Consider the following 16,995-nt stretch of genomic DNA (forward strand, 5'->3'; position numbering starts at 1 on the left):
TTGTGTTGCAAAAATATTTGCCACCAGTTACTACTGTTCATACTGAGTGGTCTTTTCCTGATTTGTCTACTGTGTATTGGATTTGGGTTTTTGACATGCAACAATGTGACTGATAACAGCAATGTGACTGTATTACAAGAGGAGAGTGAGGGAGAGACCTTGTGAGATGTTTCTGCTGTGAGAAGCTCCCAAATATGGGAGATGAGGGCTACCACAGTGGCACAGTGCAAAACACAATGTGTCTGAACTTTAGCCTAAAAATCACTGCGAGAACATGGCATACCATCCTGAAGAACTACCTGTTGACAGCTGTTTGCTCCTAGGTTGACTTTTAGTCTGATTGCTATTTCATGTTGCTATGTTGATAAACCTGTGAAGAGAGGGGAAAATTATATTTTTGCAGGTTTTCCTTCCCCCCCCCCCCAAACTTCAAACAATACAGCATAGAGTAATTCCTACACTTTCAAGTAATCTTAATATTTTGAATTCATCCATGCATGCACATGACTTTTCAAAGTCACCATATGAAAAGGACCAACCATATACTCATCCAATAAACATTTATTGACTAATACATATCTGAACAATACATATCTGAACTATTTCTCTAAAGTAAGGGAAGCCACCAGTAGATCCATGAACAAGGATCATACCTTTTCTGAATGTCAAACCCTTGCTGGAGACAGTTTTAGTAAAATAAACTTCAACTATGTCCTTTTAATAACCTGAGCTATTTCTGCTCTTAAAACATCTAGTGGAACCACTGAGACATTGGAAACATCTAGTGCAGATTTCATCAGATTAGAGGCTCTTTACAAAAGCATAAGAAATCATGAGCTGTTGCTTCACTGCAAGCAAACGAGGAAAGTTTCTGAAGCAATTTGTATGTTGTGCAACCTTTTTTAAAAAAAATCTTTGCTTCTGAGTGCATGTTCCAAATAATGGTGATTTGGAAGCAGCATCACACAAGGGAAAAGTTTCAAGTACTTCTGACTGTGTTCAGAGATCTTGCTCTCAAGGTAAACTACATATTCCTTGGTGTGTACTGGAGCAAACAAAAGCTGAACAACATCCTTCAGGTACAAAGCACTTACCATGCAGGCTCATCCTCTGGTATCATGTGTCCTATTAAAATTGGAAGCAGCCTCAACAAACTCCAGTTTTCATGAGCATTACAAACAACTGTTTTCCGGCTTGCAAATGAACTTGGCAGTATATGCCGCTTATGTGCCCCATTGTAGAAGAAATGCAGTATAGACTCATTAAGACTGTGAAATGTTTCATATGTCTTAACTATAATCAAATCCAAGCACTCTGCAAGCTATATCGACACAATACCTTTACAAAGGTCATGCATGACATCTTGGGGGTGTCCAGAGAGTACATTAAAATGTTTAAGACTCTTACAAAAAGTGCATGGTTTTCCACACCACAATAGCTGGTACCATTTATCTCTGCAAATTTAAGATGAGCTTCATGAGCATCTTCACTTCTATAATTGAACATACCTGAACTAACCTCATTCACCTGTATGTCTGTATTTTTCTTCAAACAAAATCAGCAAAAATACTCCAGACTAGAGTAAACTAGAGATATCATGTGCACCCAAGATATATGTGACCACAGTCTGAAATTTCCAAGCATAGGAAGAAAAACACCACCTTGTTCTAGAGTTGAAAGGTAATGACAAACAGTACAAAAATTATTATATCCATAACGTACAAAAACAGCATTTTCAGGCATTCTAAATGCTTAAAACATAGCTTCAGTGTAAAACCAAGTGTTTCCAGCCAGCATGTAAAGAATGATAAGGGAACACTTTCTAAGACTTATTTCATGTGAAAACAGCATTACCAAGTGGAAATAAGCTGATTAATCAAATTTGCAATGTGTACAATATAGTTACACGCAACCTCAATTCTTTTGCTTCTAGATATGATTAAACAGCATTTTCAGGATTTAGAAACACTTAAGTTTCAGTGCAAAAAAAAAGATTTTAATTGAAATATCTGAAACTGTATTTCCCTCATCATTCCCTTATCAAAGTGTTTCTCCCTTATTATTTTTTACGTTGGTTGGAAACACTGTTTTGCAATGAAACAGTGTTGTATGTGTTTAGAATGCTTGAAATGTGTAGAAGCAATAGAACATAGTTGCATAGGATGTACATACATGATGCAAACAGCTTATTTTCACTTGGAAACAATGTTTTCACATGAAATACGTCTTAGACAATGCTGCCTTATTACATCTTAGATAGAAACACAATGTTTACATGAAACCAGTATTTAAGGAGCCTAGAAAGATAGAAAATGCTGTTTCAAAGGGTAATGGTGAGCAGTAAGGAGGAGGATGCATGTGTGTAGAAGAGCGAGATTTATTAGGGGCAAATCCAGAGTCGTAGTTGTCAGAGTAGTCCAGGGTCATGGAGCCAGCACAGAGATTGACAACAAAGAAACAAAAGCACATGAAGGCAAATGGGGGTAGCAAGCTGTAACATAGACTAGGAAAAACTCGGAGGCTATGAAACACAAAGGCTAGGATAAACACAAAGGCATGGAGTACAAACTTACATACATACAGATACAGGCATTCAGTCATTCAAAAATTCAGTGAACATCCAAGACAAAGGGCACAAGACGGTTTAAATACATGAACTTAATCAAGACTAGAAATGAGGAACAGGTGTGGAAAACCAAACGAGGGGCAAAGAAAATGAAACTACAGAATGGAACTAAAACACACAAGACAGGGAAACCATGGAACATGGAAGCTGGGAGGGACTATCCATGACATAAAGAGTAGAAGCAAAAGAACACGGTTGCAAGTAACTGTGTTTTAAACATTGCAAACAGGTTGCAAATCTCCCATTGGATCGAAGCCAGATGTACCCATGAAGGAAGAATGGTCTCTGGGTCAGTCTGTCTCCCATAGGTGGATGCAGGACAGGGTATCTGCTTTCATGTTGCGGGACCCTGGAACATAATCTTGAAGTGAAATCGAAAAAAGAATAATGACCAGAGTGCTGTCCATTTGGCTGTGTGCATGTGCATGTATTTTTGTGGTCAGTGATCACTAGAATGGATGATTAGCTCCCTCGATTCAGTGTCTCCACTCCTCTAATGCCAGCTTCATAGCCAATAGCTCTCGTTCCCCTATCCCATAGTTATGCTCCACCGGGGTCAGTTTGTGGGAAAAATATGCTATGGGGCGCATCTTGGATACCCCATTCCATTGTGACAATACCACCCCAACAGCTATGTTCAAAGCATCTACTTCAACTACAAACGGGATGGAGGAATTGGGTGTCTGTAGTAAAGGGGTGGTGGTAAAAGCCTCCTTTAACTGTTTGAATGCCTGATCAGCTTCATGCATATATATATATATATATATATATATATATATATATATATATATATATATATATATATATATATACACAAAAGGGTTAGGTTATACAAAACCTAACCCTAACCCCAATTCCTCCTACACTAAAATGACCCCTTGAAGCAAACCCCTAAGCATAATGATGTGATCCCCTAAAACACAATTCTCTAACTCCCATTAAACCAACCACAGGCACATGGAGAGAAACACACCTGCCAAACCCCTTATAATGGGGGAGTAAAATAAAAGGCCCATACAGGTGAGAGCACATGCTTGAGTCCCATGCCCACACTGCAGCCTAAGGCTGGTCCTCAATAACACTAGTGACTGTCTTATTCAGGGAAACCTGAAAAATAGTAATCAATGGAAACAACAGCAGTGCTTCACAAGCGCCGGCCAATGCCTTACCCTTGGCTTCTTACTTGTCCACATCAACTGTGCAGAGTGTTGCCATTGTAAATTCACAAAACCTAACCTTAACTAACTTTAACTCTAACCTAACCCTAAACTTAACTAACCCTAACCCTAACCCTTGACCCAAACCCCTAAACACAATGACATGATCCCCTAAAACACAATTCTCTTCTAATCCTCCTGTTAAGCCAACCACAGGCACATGGAGAGAGACACACCTGCCATACCCCTTATAGTGGAGAAAAGAAAAAAAAAAGGCCCATGCAGGGCTGAGCACATACCTGAGTCTCATGCCCACACTGCAGCCCAAGTCTGGCACTAGTGATTGTCTTATTCAGGGAAACCTGAAAAACAGTATTCAATGGAAACAATAGCACTGGCCTTTCACATTGAAGATTTACAAAACCTAAGAATGTGAGGGCCTCTTGAGCCCTAATCGAGGAAAAATATTCTTAGTTTATACTACAATTGGATAGTGACCCCCTACCAAAAAGAAGTAAATTAAGTTTTAGAGACCTAAGTGCATTTTAGGATGTTTCGTTGGTTAAACACCTATTATATTTGCACTTTTCGCCTACGTAATTTGCATAAGGTTTATTCAAACTTTGAAAAGTAATATCTCAGGAACAGTAGCACATAGAAACACGTTTATTTGTTTTTTGCGTTAGAAAGCTCTCGTTCTCCCCTACAATACTAATTCACCTTTGAAAATAGAGAAGGGGGTCACGGTGAACAAAAAATGTATGGATAGAAAAGGCCAAGCTCGCCCATTGATATCAATGAACTAGGTGGGGGGAGTACTGTTGGTAGAAGCCTGGCTGTTCTCAGGCCTTGTGGAAGGCAGAGAGGCAGTCTGCTATCACTGTACACCCCCAACGGGTTCAAAGCAGTAGAAGCTTGGTATCTTTCTGAAAAATTCCAATGGAATTGTAGGAAAGCTATACGCTGACTTGGGCCTAGAGGTGACGTATTGCACGGGACCTACCTCTTCGGCCCTTGGTGTCAACCACTTGGCAACGGTTGGTTGGTGCACAGCCTCTTGAGGCACTGGGAGGCTGTAGTAGTGCTTTTTGGGCCTTCTCAGTCTTTTATGACCTGGCTCCAGATATGCTGGAGCATGCCTCTCCCCAGGGACTAAGCTGCCAGGAAACCCTGCAGTGTTAACAAATGGCAAGCTTGGGGCAGTCTTGGGGGCTCTGGGAGGCAGTTATCTGTTTGAGGAAACAGTTCCGCACTTTCCAGGTATTCGAAAAGAAATACAAATCATAAGCGATCACTGTTAAAACAGGATAATGAAGAGTGAGTCAACATTGCCAGAATGTGTTTAAAAACCTTTTTGTCAGTCACACTGAGCCAGAAAACATCAAAACCAGTATGAAGAGTGCAACCCAGGGGGTGGATACACATGCTCCTGTCCTCATTAGTATAGTGGATAATATTGCCACCTGTCACATGAAAGACTGGGATTCGGTTCCCCGACGGGGAGACTTCCTACGTTAAGTCCTCTGTTGACAAATCGCAGACTTGGTGACCTTCTTTTTTTAGGAAGGATAACATTGAATCTTATGTGCATATCCATGCTACTTTTGTCTACATAGATGAATCAGGAGACGAGCCAGTCCTATATTAATTGTTTATGAAGCACCTGTGGGAGAAATTGGTGCTCAGTGGCGACGTGATATCTTAGAAGATGTGACAAAACATACATGCCAACAAGGCTGAGACTGAAGAGGTGGACACAACGCAAGTCCTGGGACAGAGTGGAATTTTTAGAAGGCTGCCTGTTCCTTTTGCCAGCTTCAGTATGTCTGTCAATAATCAGACTGATAACCACACCAAAAGCAACATAGGCAATACAGTCGAGACTTGTGAAGTCACCTATGTGGAGACAAGACTGAAACTAACTAAAAACTAAAACTAGCTGTTTTAAAACCATTTTGTCGCACACCCAATGATGCAGAATACACACTGATCCAGAACACATCAAACCAATGGGACGAGTTCATCTCAAGTTCAAGTTCAAGTTCAAGAGGTTTTATTGTCATTTCAGCTATATACAAGTACACAACAAAAATGAGATAATGTTCCTCCAGGACCATGGTGCAACATAAAAACCACAGTGCAACAGACAACATGCTACACAAGTGCAAACAGTCCAATATAGTGCAAAATGTCATTAAATAAACATTAAATAAACAATAATAAATACAGGACAGGACAAATACAAAATACAAAATGAGTAGACAGTGCAGGAATATGTAAAGCGATTTGTGCATAGCAATCAGTGACATGCTACCCTGAACATAGCAGTCACTGGTAGCAGCCAGAACAGTTCAGAGTACAGTGCTGGTTTAGTACTGTACTCTAGCAGCAAGTAGGATAATTTGCAAAACTGCAACAGGAGTGCATAGTTTAATTGTGTGAGGTTTGACTTCAGCACAGTCTTGGACATTATCTTGGGCATTATCTCTGGCATTGACCTAAGCTGAATGTTGACAAGACACTGCGGCTCAGTACACTAAATTACAGTACAATAAGAAAACGTATTGTAAATGGAGTGAAAGCTAAATGTGATAAGAATGGTGCATATGACATAACTCGTATTACACAGGGTTAAGCAAAATGCTTTCAATTATTTTGCATTTTTCCAAGTATTCAAAAAGAAATACAGATCATAAGTCATCACACCGAGGCTGTTAAAAGAGGAAAATGAAGAGTGGGTCAACATTTCCAGAATATGTTTAAAAACCATTTTTATTTCATTCAATAAGAAAACCTATTGCAAATTGAGTCAAAGCCAAATTTGATAAGAATGGTGTATATTACATAACTCATAGTGTAGATCAATGGTACGTTTAGCACAAAGGGTTAAGCAAAACGCTCTGAATTTGTTTCAATTTTTCTAAGTATTCAAAAAGAAATACAAATCACAAGCCATCACACCGAGGCTGTTAAAAGAGAAAAATAAAGACTGGATCAACATTGCCAGAATGTGTTTAAAAACCATTTTGTCAGTCATACTGAGCCAGAATACATCAAAACAAGTGGGAAGAGTGCAACCCAGGGGGTTGATATGCATACTCCAGTTCTTGTTAGTATAGTAGATAGTATCTCCACCTGTCACACGGAATACCAGGGTTTTATTCCCCAGCAGGGAGACTTGCTACGTTAAGTCCTCTGTTCACAAATCACAGACTTGGAGACTTTTTTTCAGGAAGGATAACACTGAATCTTATGCACACAGCCGTGCTACTTTTGCCTACATAGATGAATCAAGAGACGAGCAAGTCCTAGATTGATCGTTTATGAAGCACTTGCAAGAGAAATTGGTGCTCAGTGGTGACGTGATGTCTTAGAAGACATGACAAAACATACAGGGCAATAAGGCCGAGACTGAAGAAGTGGACGCAACACAAGTCCTGGGGTAGAGTAGAATTTTAGAAAGCTACCTGTGCTTTTTGCCAGCTTCAGTATGCCTGTCAATAATCAGACTTGTAACCACACCAAAAGCAACGTAGGCAATACAGTCGAGACTTGTGAAGTCACCTACGTGGAGACAAGACTGCTGAAGTTGGCTCAGCAGGTTGGCATGAACAATTTGTTCATTAAAAAAACTAAAACTAGCTGTTTTAAAACCATTTTTGTCACACGCCCAATGATGCAGAATACACACTGATCCAGAACACATCAAAATCATTTTTAAAAACCATTTTTATTTCATTCAATAAGAAAACATATTGCAAATAGAGTCAAAGCCAAATTTGATAAGAATGGTGTATGACATAACTCATAGTGTAGATCAATACATGCCAATAAGGCCGAGACTGAAGTAGTGGTCGTGACACGTGAAGTGGAGGCATCCTAGGGCAGAGTGCTACGTTAAGTGCACTGTTCACAAATTGCAGACTTGGTGAACTTTTCAGGAAAGATAACATCATTTATGCATACACTGAAACCAAATAAATTCATAATACAAGTCTGGGATTATCGTTTTCACTGTGTTGCAGTGGATCTTGCATTTGGCTCCATTGGGACATGTGTTGTAAGTGTGATGAACACAGTATCTCCAAAAACCCTAACCTTTCAGACATTCAGGATAGCAGCACATAAAAATACAGTTACACCTGGATATAGTCTATTACACTACACACATTCTGGTCTTCAAAATTTTGCATGCATCATGCACTTGGCCCTAATGTAAGTGTTTTAACAAATAACATTTATGTTAAAACAACAATTTATAGCTTCGTTACCCAGGGAGACTGACAATACAGAAAAATATGCATGATGTAAAAGGATAAAGTGTAATGAAGAGTAATGAATAGTCACTTCTCAATATAATTAGAATGTTTATTATTCTGTTAAGGACCATTTAGGAAAATATTTTGCGTTTGAGACATTAAGAAGAGCACAGTACGTTACACAGAGGAAATGGGTGTAATTCTGTGTTTGAAGGATGCTCCAGCTCAGTGTTTCTGCTCTTAAAATGTCCTTCCTACAGTTGTTCCAACTATTTCTATGCTTAGCAGTGGTTAGCCCTTAAACTAAGCCTATGCAGGAGTGGGTAACCATTACAATAACTCTGCAGGAGTGGTTAACCCTTACATTAACTCTATACAGGAGTAGAGAAAAAGATACTAGATACTTCAAGCATTAAATTTAATAATAAAGCTATTCTGGAAAACAATTTCTTCTTTTATACTACCAATACATAACATAGACAAGTATAGCAAGTAGATCTACAGTAATGAATAACACCTGGAGGATAGACAAGTACTACACCCTGCAGTTGGAGTCAACAGTATCACACAACTGCAAATTTTACAGTAATTCACTAATAGTAGTTAATTACATACCTTATTTATTGCCCCACATTGGATACACAAAGATATTTCTCATTGTACCTAGGACACTGGAACGCTGCCGTGCATCTTGGAGATGGGCTTCCGAGCTGCTCCCTTACCCCAAAACTGTTAGGTTCGGATTTTCATTATAAAGAGCTGACGTGAATCATACTAATATGGTTTATATTAACCATACAAGTCTCACTTCTATAGTATAGCAACCTGATGTTACATGGTGAACATTGTATGTGTGGCAGAGCATTTCACTGCCAGTTATACAATGTATGACTATGTACGTGACAAATAAACTTTGAATTTTGATCAGAGAGTAGTGGCAGAAGTGCTGACGCACTGTGTATTCATCAAGCACTTGGGATCCTGGCACTGCTCAAGCCTGAATTAATGCAAAAGGTAAAGAACAAAACACAGATTTCATCTGCATTTTAAAATGAGCCATAATGTCACTTCTGAAAAGGTTTATCCTGGTTGTATAGTACCCTCTTTTGTTATGAAGGGTTAAATCAATTTGCTATACTTCATGTACCTGCTGTCACGGCAGACCGGTGCCCAAAAGGGGGAGACGCCCTGCAGGACCAGGACCATGTCATGCACTTTCCTCAATCACAATCACCTGTCTTCTGACAGGAGACACCTGAACCTCATTAACCTGCACCTGTATTTATACACCCACAGGTTCGCAAGGATGGGGCTGCACATTAGTAGCCAAACGACGCGAGCTTACTGCAGAGAAGCTACTCCGCTCCGACCCATCCACTAGACTCGATGCACAACGCGGAAAGAACATGAATAATAAAGAACGTGAAAATGGAACTTCGCCTCTCGCGTCCTCTCTGCCGCCCCAGTCACACCTGCAGAAAATACTGTATCCTGATACACATTTCATAGTATTAAGTCCTTTTTGCAAAACCATTACTTTTCTATACTCTTACCAAAAATAATGAGCTTACAATACTCTATTTACTATAATGACCTTACAAAACTGTATTTAATATGGAGAATTTTGTAAAAGAAACTGAACTTTTATAAATATATGAAATTAGAATATCTTGAAACACATAAAAAACCCTTTTATTATTTAAGCACATATTTAAAGAAATTGCTTGCATAGTATTTATATAGAGTATCTTTAAAAATATAACTTGTTTTATGTATTATTTAGAGTTAGATAGAATAGGCTTAGACTGAGGCTGTATGCATTCTAACACTGCCTGTTATATGCAGAAAAAGTCTTACTGTTTTCTGCATGCAAAGTCACTGATTTTCCAAGACCATATGGCATTTCCATAATTATATAATGTACATACAACATAAGAACATAACCAAACACCCAGTAATTCATTCACATCATGTCAGTGATGTGACACTTGCTAAATTCATGACTTACAGCCATACAGAGTAATGAAAAACTGCAAAGAGACACAGTTATAAGAGGCAACTTCCTGTCTAAGTTGATAAGGACGACTCAGTCCAGAGTAAAGACCAACTTCTTAGTCAGAGTGTAGCGAGGCTCAGGCATCTGCTTGTGGCCCAGTAACATTTGGGTGCTCACGTCTCGATTCACCTTCGTCATAATGGAAAGGATGTCATCTTTGCTGGTATAAAAAGAGAAACATTAAAATAAGTTTTAAGGTTTAATGTTATATCTATCTATTAACACAGTCACACACACCAACATACCCTTCCACCCCAGACATCCGGAATGAATATTATTGATGTTTTGATCCGATCTCAAATATTGGTATCGGGACCGATCAAGGCATTTTTTAACTGATCGGTATCGCCTTTATTGAGCCTAACCTAAGTCCAATCCTTTGTTTTACGTCAACAATATCACAGCTGTAGTAAACGGAGTGCGCACTTTGTGGCAGGACATAGCTAAAATGTCTCCAGGATGTAGCTCAAATATTTAAAATTGGAGAACAAAATCAGTCCAACAGTCATGTGTAATGTCTGCAATGCCAGGATTACGTGAGCCTGTAATGACACAGCTGCATTCAATAGTACCAATTTAGTACCATACCTAAGAAATAAATAGCTGAAGTTTGGTCAGATTACCCAGGTAAAGGGTTCATCAAAGCAGCACACACACAAAAATGTTAAAAGAAGAGAGGCATCTTCTCAGGACAGCAACATGACTAATAAGCTTACAGAGAGGGAAAATGAATTCATTATTTTGGATGACCCAGCCCATCACTGTGGTAGAAAAAATAGGTTTTGTGGTCTTTTGGAGCCATGGTACACCCTACTCTCTCGAAAATACAGTTCATTCACGGAGCTTTAAAGCAACATTCACGAGCACCTACGAGATCTCTTATCAGATATGATGGCTTTTGGATTTACCACAGACATTTGGGAGTTCTGATGTTACCTCTGCATCATTACTTAATCATGGCACACTGAATTTAAATATTTATATATAAATATATATTTATAGACATCTTTTGTTTACTTTGTTATTTTGTAATTTAAAAAAAAAAACACATTAAAATAGCTCTGCACTGCACAACTGTCAGTCGTATAGACTGGACTGATTTTAATGACTTATGTACTTGAATTGTGTAATGTGCAACAGTATTATCTACGAAAATACAAATATTGGATCAAGACTTTATATCGGAAGGTTATCTTGTATGTCTTGAATGTATTTTTTGAATGCATCACTTTTGTATCATTGCTATGCAGTATACCTTAAATTCCCTGAATAAAAGTATTTTTAAAAAAATGACATTCTGCAATTATCCTACCTCTCTATCAATTCTATTAAATAAAACACCTTTTGTCTTGAACGTATACTGAAGCTACCAACTCTATGTGAAACCCTATTAGCCAACAAGCTCACTGCTCCCTTGTCCCATCCCTCCTGTTCCTCACCTCCGCAGGCCGAGATTCAGCTGTTTGCAGAGTGCCTGGATGAAGATGGACCCATTGCTGACGTGGCGAAATGACTTGTATTGCTCCACTGTTGCCATTCCGATCAGAAAATCTGCTTCAATGGGGATACTGCTGAGTGCGACACTCCTGGCATCTGCTTCGTATGTGTCCTCACATCGATTCACGCCAGAATCCTCCTGGATGTACATGCCGCGCTGGTAGAGGTCGCCCTGGCACGCCTGGATGAAGAACACCTTGGGCTTGCCCAGTAATGTAGGGCAACGAGCAAAAGGCAGAGTGAGGTCACGGATCGAAACTTCAATGCCATCCGTGCCAAAGACCGTCCCCTTCCCTCCATGGGAGAGGACACAGCAGATGAAAGCATCCATTTGGGAGTGGTCTTTCGCTGCAAACTCCTGTGCCAATGCACGCATTTCTGAACTGCACAGGTCAGTATTCACCTTCAGCACAAAATACATCTTGGAAAACAGTTCAGAGAGATCCTCTAAGGGAGAGAGACAACAATGCATTTAAATCGAACAGTGTGTCAGAGTGAGAAAGAGCACTTGCCTCATAGAAACTCAGGCACCCTAAAATAATGCTGATGTACAAGTTACATATAATACTGTTTCTTAACAGGACATGGAATCAACGTACCTGCATCTCTATTGGTCCCTGGTCGGTTCGGGAGTTTACATTTCTTGAAGTTATAGTTATTGATGATCAAACACCATCCACGAGGCCGTCGCGTCAATGGATAAACGTCTGTTAGCTACAGTGACAAACAGAGGATCACACTGTAGTAACTTTGTCACTACTGCTGAAAGAGGATTTTGTATTTGATATCAATGAACAAACAAAGTGTTTGTGAGTGTGTGTGTGAGATATATATATATATATATATATAAATAAAAACCTTTTCTGGTAGGTCTATTGTAGATGACTCCTCAGCATCTGTGATCACCATATCTGAAATGAAAATGGAGTGATTTAGGGGAAAACTGAGGAAATGAGAGAGGGGGAGGGGAAGAATGAAAGCAGGAGGGGGGAAGGAGAGAAAAGGAGAAAGAGAGAGATGAAGGAGAGAGAGGGGTAGAGTCATGGTCTGCAAAAGATCCTAGATTTTTATGTTGTTTTCTGTTCTGAAACGTGAGAAAATACTAAATAAACTTCAACCATCATTAGTTTATAGAAACTTTAAGCACAAAATCTAACTAACTGGACAAAACACTGAGAGAAATTAAACTATATCGACCCAAAACCACAAGGGAAGAACACAGTCAGCACAACATCAGACAGTAGGAGGGAGAAGGGGAAAATTAACTCAGAAGAACATCCCTCTCGTTCAACATCTTTCATAAAAGATGGCAAAAGTTCTGCGAGTTAAATATTTCTGTAAATCAATGTAAAAAAAAGAGCCTTAGGACAACTACATACTCCTCAAACTCATAACCAATGAAAAACAAAACTACATCACATATCGGAAAGACTCCACAAAAGCACAACACAAACTTCAATGATGTTTGGCCCTAAATCGAGACTACACATCGGCAACTTATCTAACCACAATCTAAGGCAAAAAACTAAGGAAGATGCTGACCATGTAGACTTAGTGAGCACAGCCTGGCCACTAAACCTGGCCTTCATAGGCAGAACAAGCTGTGCACCCACTGCACCCTGGGGAAGGTAAAAACAGAGCCACCCTACACTTCCTAACTGAGTGTCCCAAATATAAACCAATTACAAACCCATTCTATAAGAATGTTTACAGCATCTTATAGACATCTTCGTCCGCCCCGAGTTTCTAAATTGTAGTTATAAAGAAAACTGCCCTATATCATGAGAGAGGAGAGGGCCAGCAAAAGAGAAGGAGGGGGATGGGAGAGAAGGGCACTTACTTGACTCACAACTGTCAGTTTGTTTCCTGGTACTGTGCCTCTTCTTGAAGTCTTCTACCTTACTGGTCAGCTGTTTATCACAGTTCTCTAAAACATTCTGCAATTCATCCAGATTGTCTTCACAGAGAAGCTGCATCTTCTCCATCTCTGCCACAACATCCAGAAAAGTCTACAGTATTCAAATGAATTGAGGGAACATAAACAAATAAACAAAATATCTCCTAGCATTCACAATCTTTAAAATGTGCTTTCTATTTCTCCTAATAATGGACTTATTACACAAGGAGAATTTTCATATTCTACACACTAATGGGTCACAATATACTCACAGCAGATTCCCCAATTTTAGCCCTAGGTAATCCATTCAGAAGGAACTTCATAGCATGAAGGTTTTCATTTGTTATGGCTTCAGATAGCTCATAGAGCATCTTTCTAAAACATAGAATATTATAAAGAACATTATATTGTGATTTTAAGAAGCCTGAAAGACTGATCTCAGTAATTATCCAGCGCAAACATCCATCATCGATGAGCTAAAACAGCATGGTATATTTACCCACTAAAATATTCCAGAAAAAAATGCCTGTATCCATGTTTACCTGTAAGATGAAACTCCAGACCCAGAGTCCCTTCGGTCTTGCAGCCTTTTGCGTACTTCTGCTTTGCTGGTGCCCAGACTGACAAGCAAGTCATAGCGTCCGATGGTGTACAACAGTTCGGCTAGAAGGTGCCCCTCACCGAGCGAATCCTGCTCATCCAAACGCTGGAAGAGATCTTTCGCGTCCTTTACGGTTTCTAGACGCTTCCTACCGACGAAGTCCGTACACAGGAACTTCAGTGCAGCCACCTCGCTCTTCACGAGCTCCTCGTCAATCTCGTGGAGTGTTCTGACGTCCATCACCAGCTGGATCTCGCCGGCAACATTCAAACTGTCCTACAGGCCTACAGGGGTCTGAGAGAGTCAAGACCATCTTAACATTACCACAGATTCTGCTTTTCAGTTTCGGTCTTTATTAAAGTCAGCAGGTATCGATAGTTAACTAGATATCTTATTCACATGGTCACTCTCCGAAACTCTACAGTAATCCACAACAAACGACAGTTAGATACATAAATAAATAAAGTTACATACTTTACACAAATGTAGTTGGCTGGCTATGTGAACAGCTAGCTAGCTAGCTAGCGATCCTAACCTAGTTGTCTGAAAAAAGTTTCAGCCGTTGTAGCTAGTTAGCTAATGTGTCTACATATACAAACGTAGGTACAGGACCCGATCTGTAAACAGTTTGTTTTAATGTTCCTTTAAAATGGTAAATAGTTCAAAGTAGCTATATTATTAGCATTTACGAAACTAGTTTACCTAGCTACCGTCTAAGCTATCCAAACCGCAATTTAAATCGCTAACGTTAGCTTAGGTAGAGAAATGCAAGTTGTAACTACTTTCTTACCTTCTTATTTTAAAATAGTGTTAATCTGTTCGTTTTGACATGTCAAATCCAACTACACCTAAAATAGACCATTTCTGACTAGCTAACTACAGAACTGTTTCAAACGACCGAAAATACTTTCGGATTCTACAAGGAACAAGTGGACCAAACGCGCGGGTGAAAAGTGACTCCACTATGTCGCTGAGGCCCTCTAGTGGCTGGCTGCAGCTTAACCCCGCTCAATGCTTAGTAAGGGGTTGGCAAACTCATTTCAAATTACACATCTAATAAACATTTTTTTTGGCAATTGTGTTCTGTCAGTTATATAAACTGCCCTCACGTTAATATCCTTTACAATATTTTTCTTTACGATGAACGGGTTTTATATAAGTTATTTGATGATGTGTGTCGATGTGGTGATTAACAGCAATTTGCTGTGTTGATTGACAACGAATATTGACGGTCAAAGTCGTGAACACACATGTATCTGACTCGACAACCGCTTTATTACGTTTTGCTTTTTTATTTATTTATTTAGTTATTTACATTTGACAGTGTGAATAACTTTGACTGTTTGATATTTCTGAAAAGGAACGTCTTGTTCGTCAGTAAATTGTTCAAACAGACCCCGTATGTCAAGTTCTTTGCAGTTGTTTTTGTACATGGCAACAGGACCAGACAAGGCAAGACTTTATTGATCCCGAGGAAAATTGCTGTGTCACAGTAGGATGCATACAGGGATAAATAAGTTAGTCTGAAATAAAAGGGGTGGCAGGAGGTTACAGAAGGCCATCTTAGAAATAAAATTAGATGAGCAAAAAGAATTACTAAAGCAGATTAAATAACAGTTGCGGGTGTAAGATGTAGGTATGTACATGGCATTTACACAATCAGCATCAGTGGGTATTTCACTAATACAGGTATGGGATAGTCGACTATGAGAAGATTATTACTAAGAGCAGCAATGATCACAGTACTCAGTCTAAAGTACAAAACGAAAGTGAAGGCATAGCATAGTTCAGAAAGCAGGAGATTCCTTGAGGATTTGTGGTTTATATGAAACAATATAGCTACTGTGACTGACTCAAGTGTGAGTTGTGGAGTGTAGCTAAACCAAGCCGTAGAGTCAGTGCTTAGATGTAAAATTTAGAGGCTAACAAGGCTAACTTGACAACTAATCTGAATGTGTTATAATGGTTCTGCTAACCAGCTGCAGGTCCCCATTTACTTACAATTGTTTTGAACTATTGTGAGTTTTTTTTTATCACCAGATGTTCCGATATGGAGATGGATTTATGATTACAAGTTGTATTGTTACAGTAGCAATCAACTATTGTGGGACTGTGAACAGCTTGGAAACTACCACAATCAGAATCAGAATCAGATTTTTGGCTAAGAATGCTGGCACACACAAGGAATTCTGGCTCTGGTTCTGGCTGCTGGTACCTCTCAAACAATACAGGCAATATACATACAATACACAGTATACAGATTATGTACAACAATATACAATACACATAAAGTGCCAGTAAGTGAGCTAGTGCTATCATCAGTAGTGAGTATGTACGGGAGTGGAGTTGTGACAGAGCATTATATGGTGCATTACTGTAGTTGTGAGCAGCACGTTGACTATCAGAGAAAATGTATTAATTTATGAGGGTCCTGGGAGCTTACTACACTCTTATGGACAGAGATCTTGGATGTTGTTCCTGGGATCTGCTGGTGCCACTCTTTCCGTTTGTGGGTCAAACCTCTATAGACTTACAAATGTAGATGTTTTGATGTTCACTAAAAGTTGTGCATGTTCACTAAAAAGATTGGTGATTCCTAAGAATGGGCAATTCATTTTAAGGTGTCCCGGTTTTTGTCCCTTCATATCTCCACCGTTGTTGGGAGGAGAAATTTGGGGGTGATGGCTTTGGAAAACTGGTCATCTGATCTTTAAGGCTTTACAATTATAATTTAATACAATTAAATTTTCGGTGGCCGAGATATAAGCGTTCAAATTCGGAGGGCCCGTTAACGTTATCGCTGCATTGTGTGCGCGTGTCCACAAGGCGGTGGTCCACCCTTAGGAATCAGCAGAATTTACTCGTCTAGTGTTGATTTATTTTTCCGGGGAACAGCGTGGCG

At 39.4% G+C, this 16,995-nt stretch overlaps 1 protein-coding gene across 1 annotated transcript; it reads right to left on the reverse strand.

Annotated features, from left to right (window-relative positions):
- Positions 1-8,133: 8,133 nt before the first annotated feature.
- casp8 (caspase 8, apoptosis-related cysteine peptidase) lies at positions 8,134-15,039 on the reverse strand. The gene is made up of 8 exons (XM_035520517.1): positions 14,884-15,039; positions 14,035-14,387; positions 13,765-13,867; positions 13,436-13,604; positions 12,454-12,506; positions 12,195-12,309; positions 11,538-12,042; positions 8,134-10,258 (listed from the first exon to the last, which is right to left on the reverse strand). Exons 2-8 carry the CDS (start codon positions 14,331-14,333, stop codon positions 10,129-10,131), a joined length of 1,374 nt encoding a protein of 457 aa, XP_035376410.1. The 5' UTR covers positions 14,334-14,387; positions 14,884-15,039; the 3' UTR covers positions 8,134-10,128.
- Between the last annotated feature and the right edge of the window lie 1,956 nt (positions 15,040-16,995).

This window comes from Electrophorus electricus, chromosome 1 (assembly GCF_013358815.1).
Source record: "Electrophorus electricus isolate fEleEle1 chromosome 1, fEleEle1.pri, whole genome shotgun sequence".
In the NCBI taxonomy this organism is placed as follows: Eukaryota; Metazoa; Chordata; class Actinopteri; order Gymnotiformes; family Gymnotidae; genus Electrophorus; species Electrophorus electricus.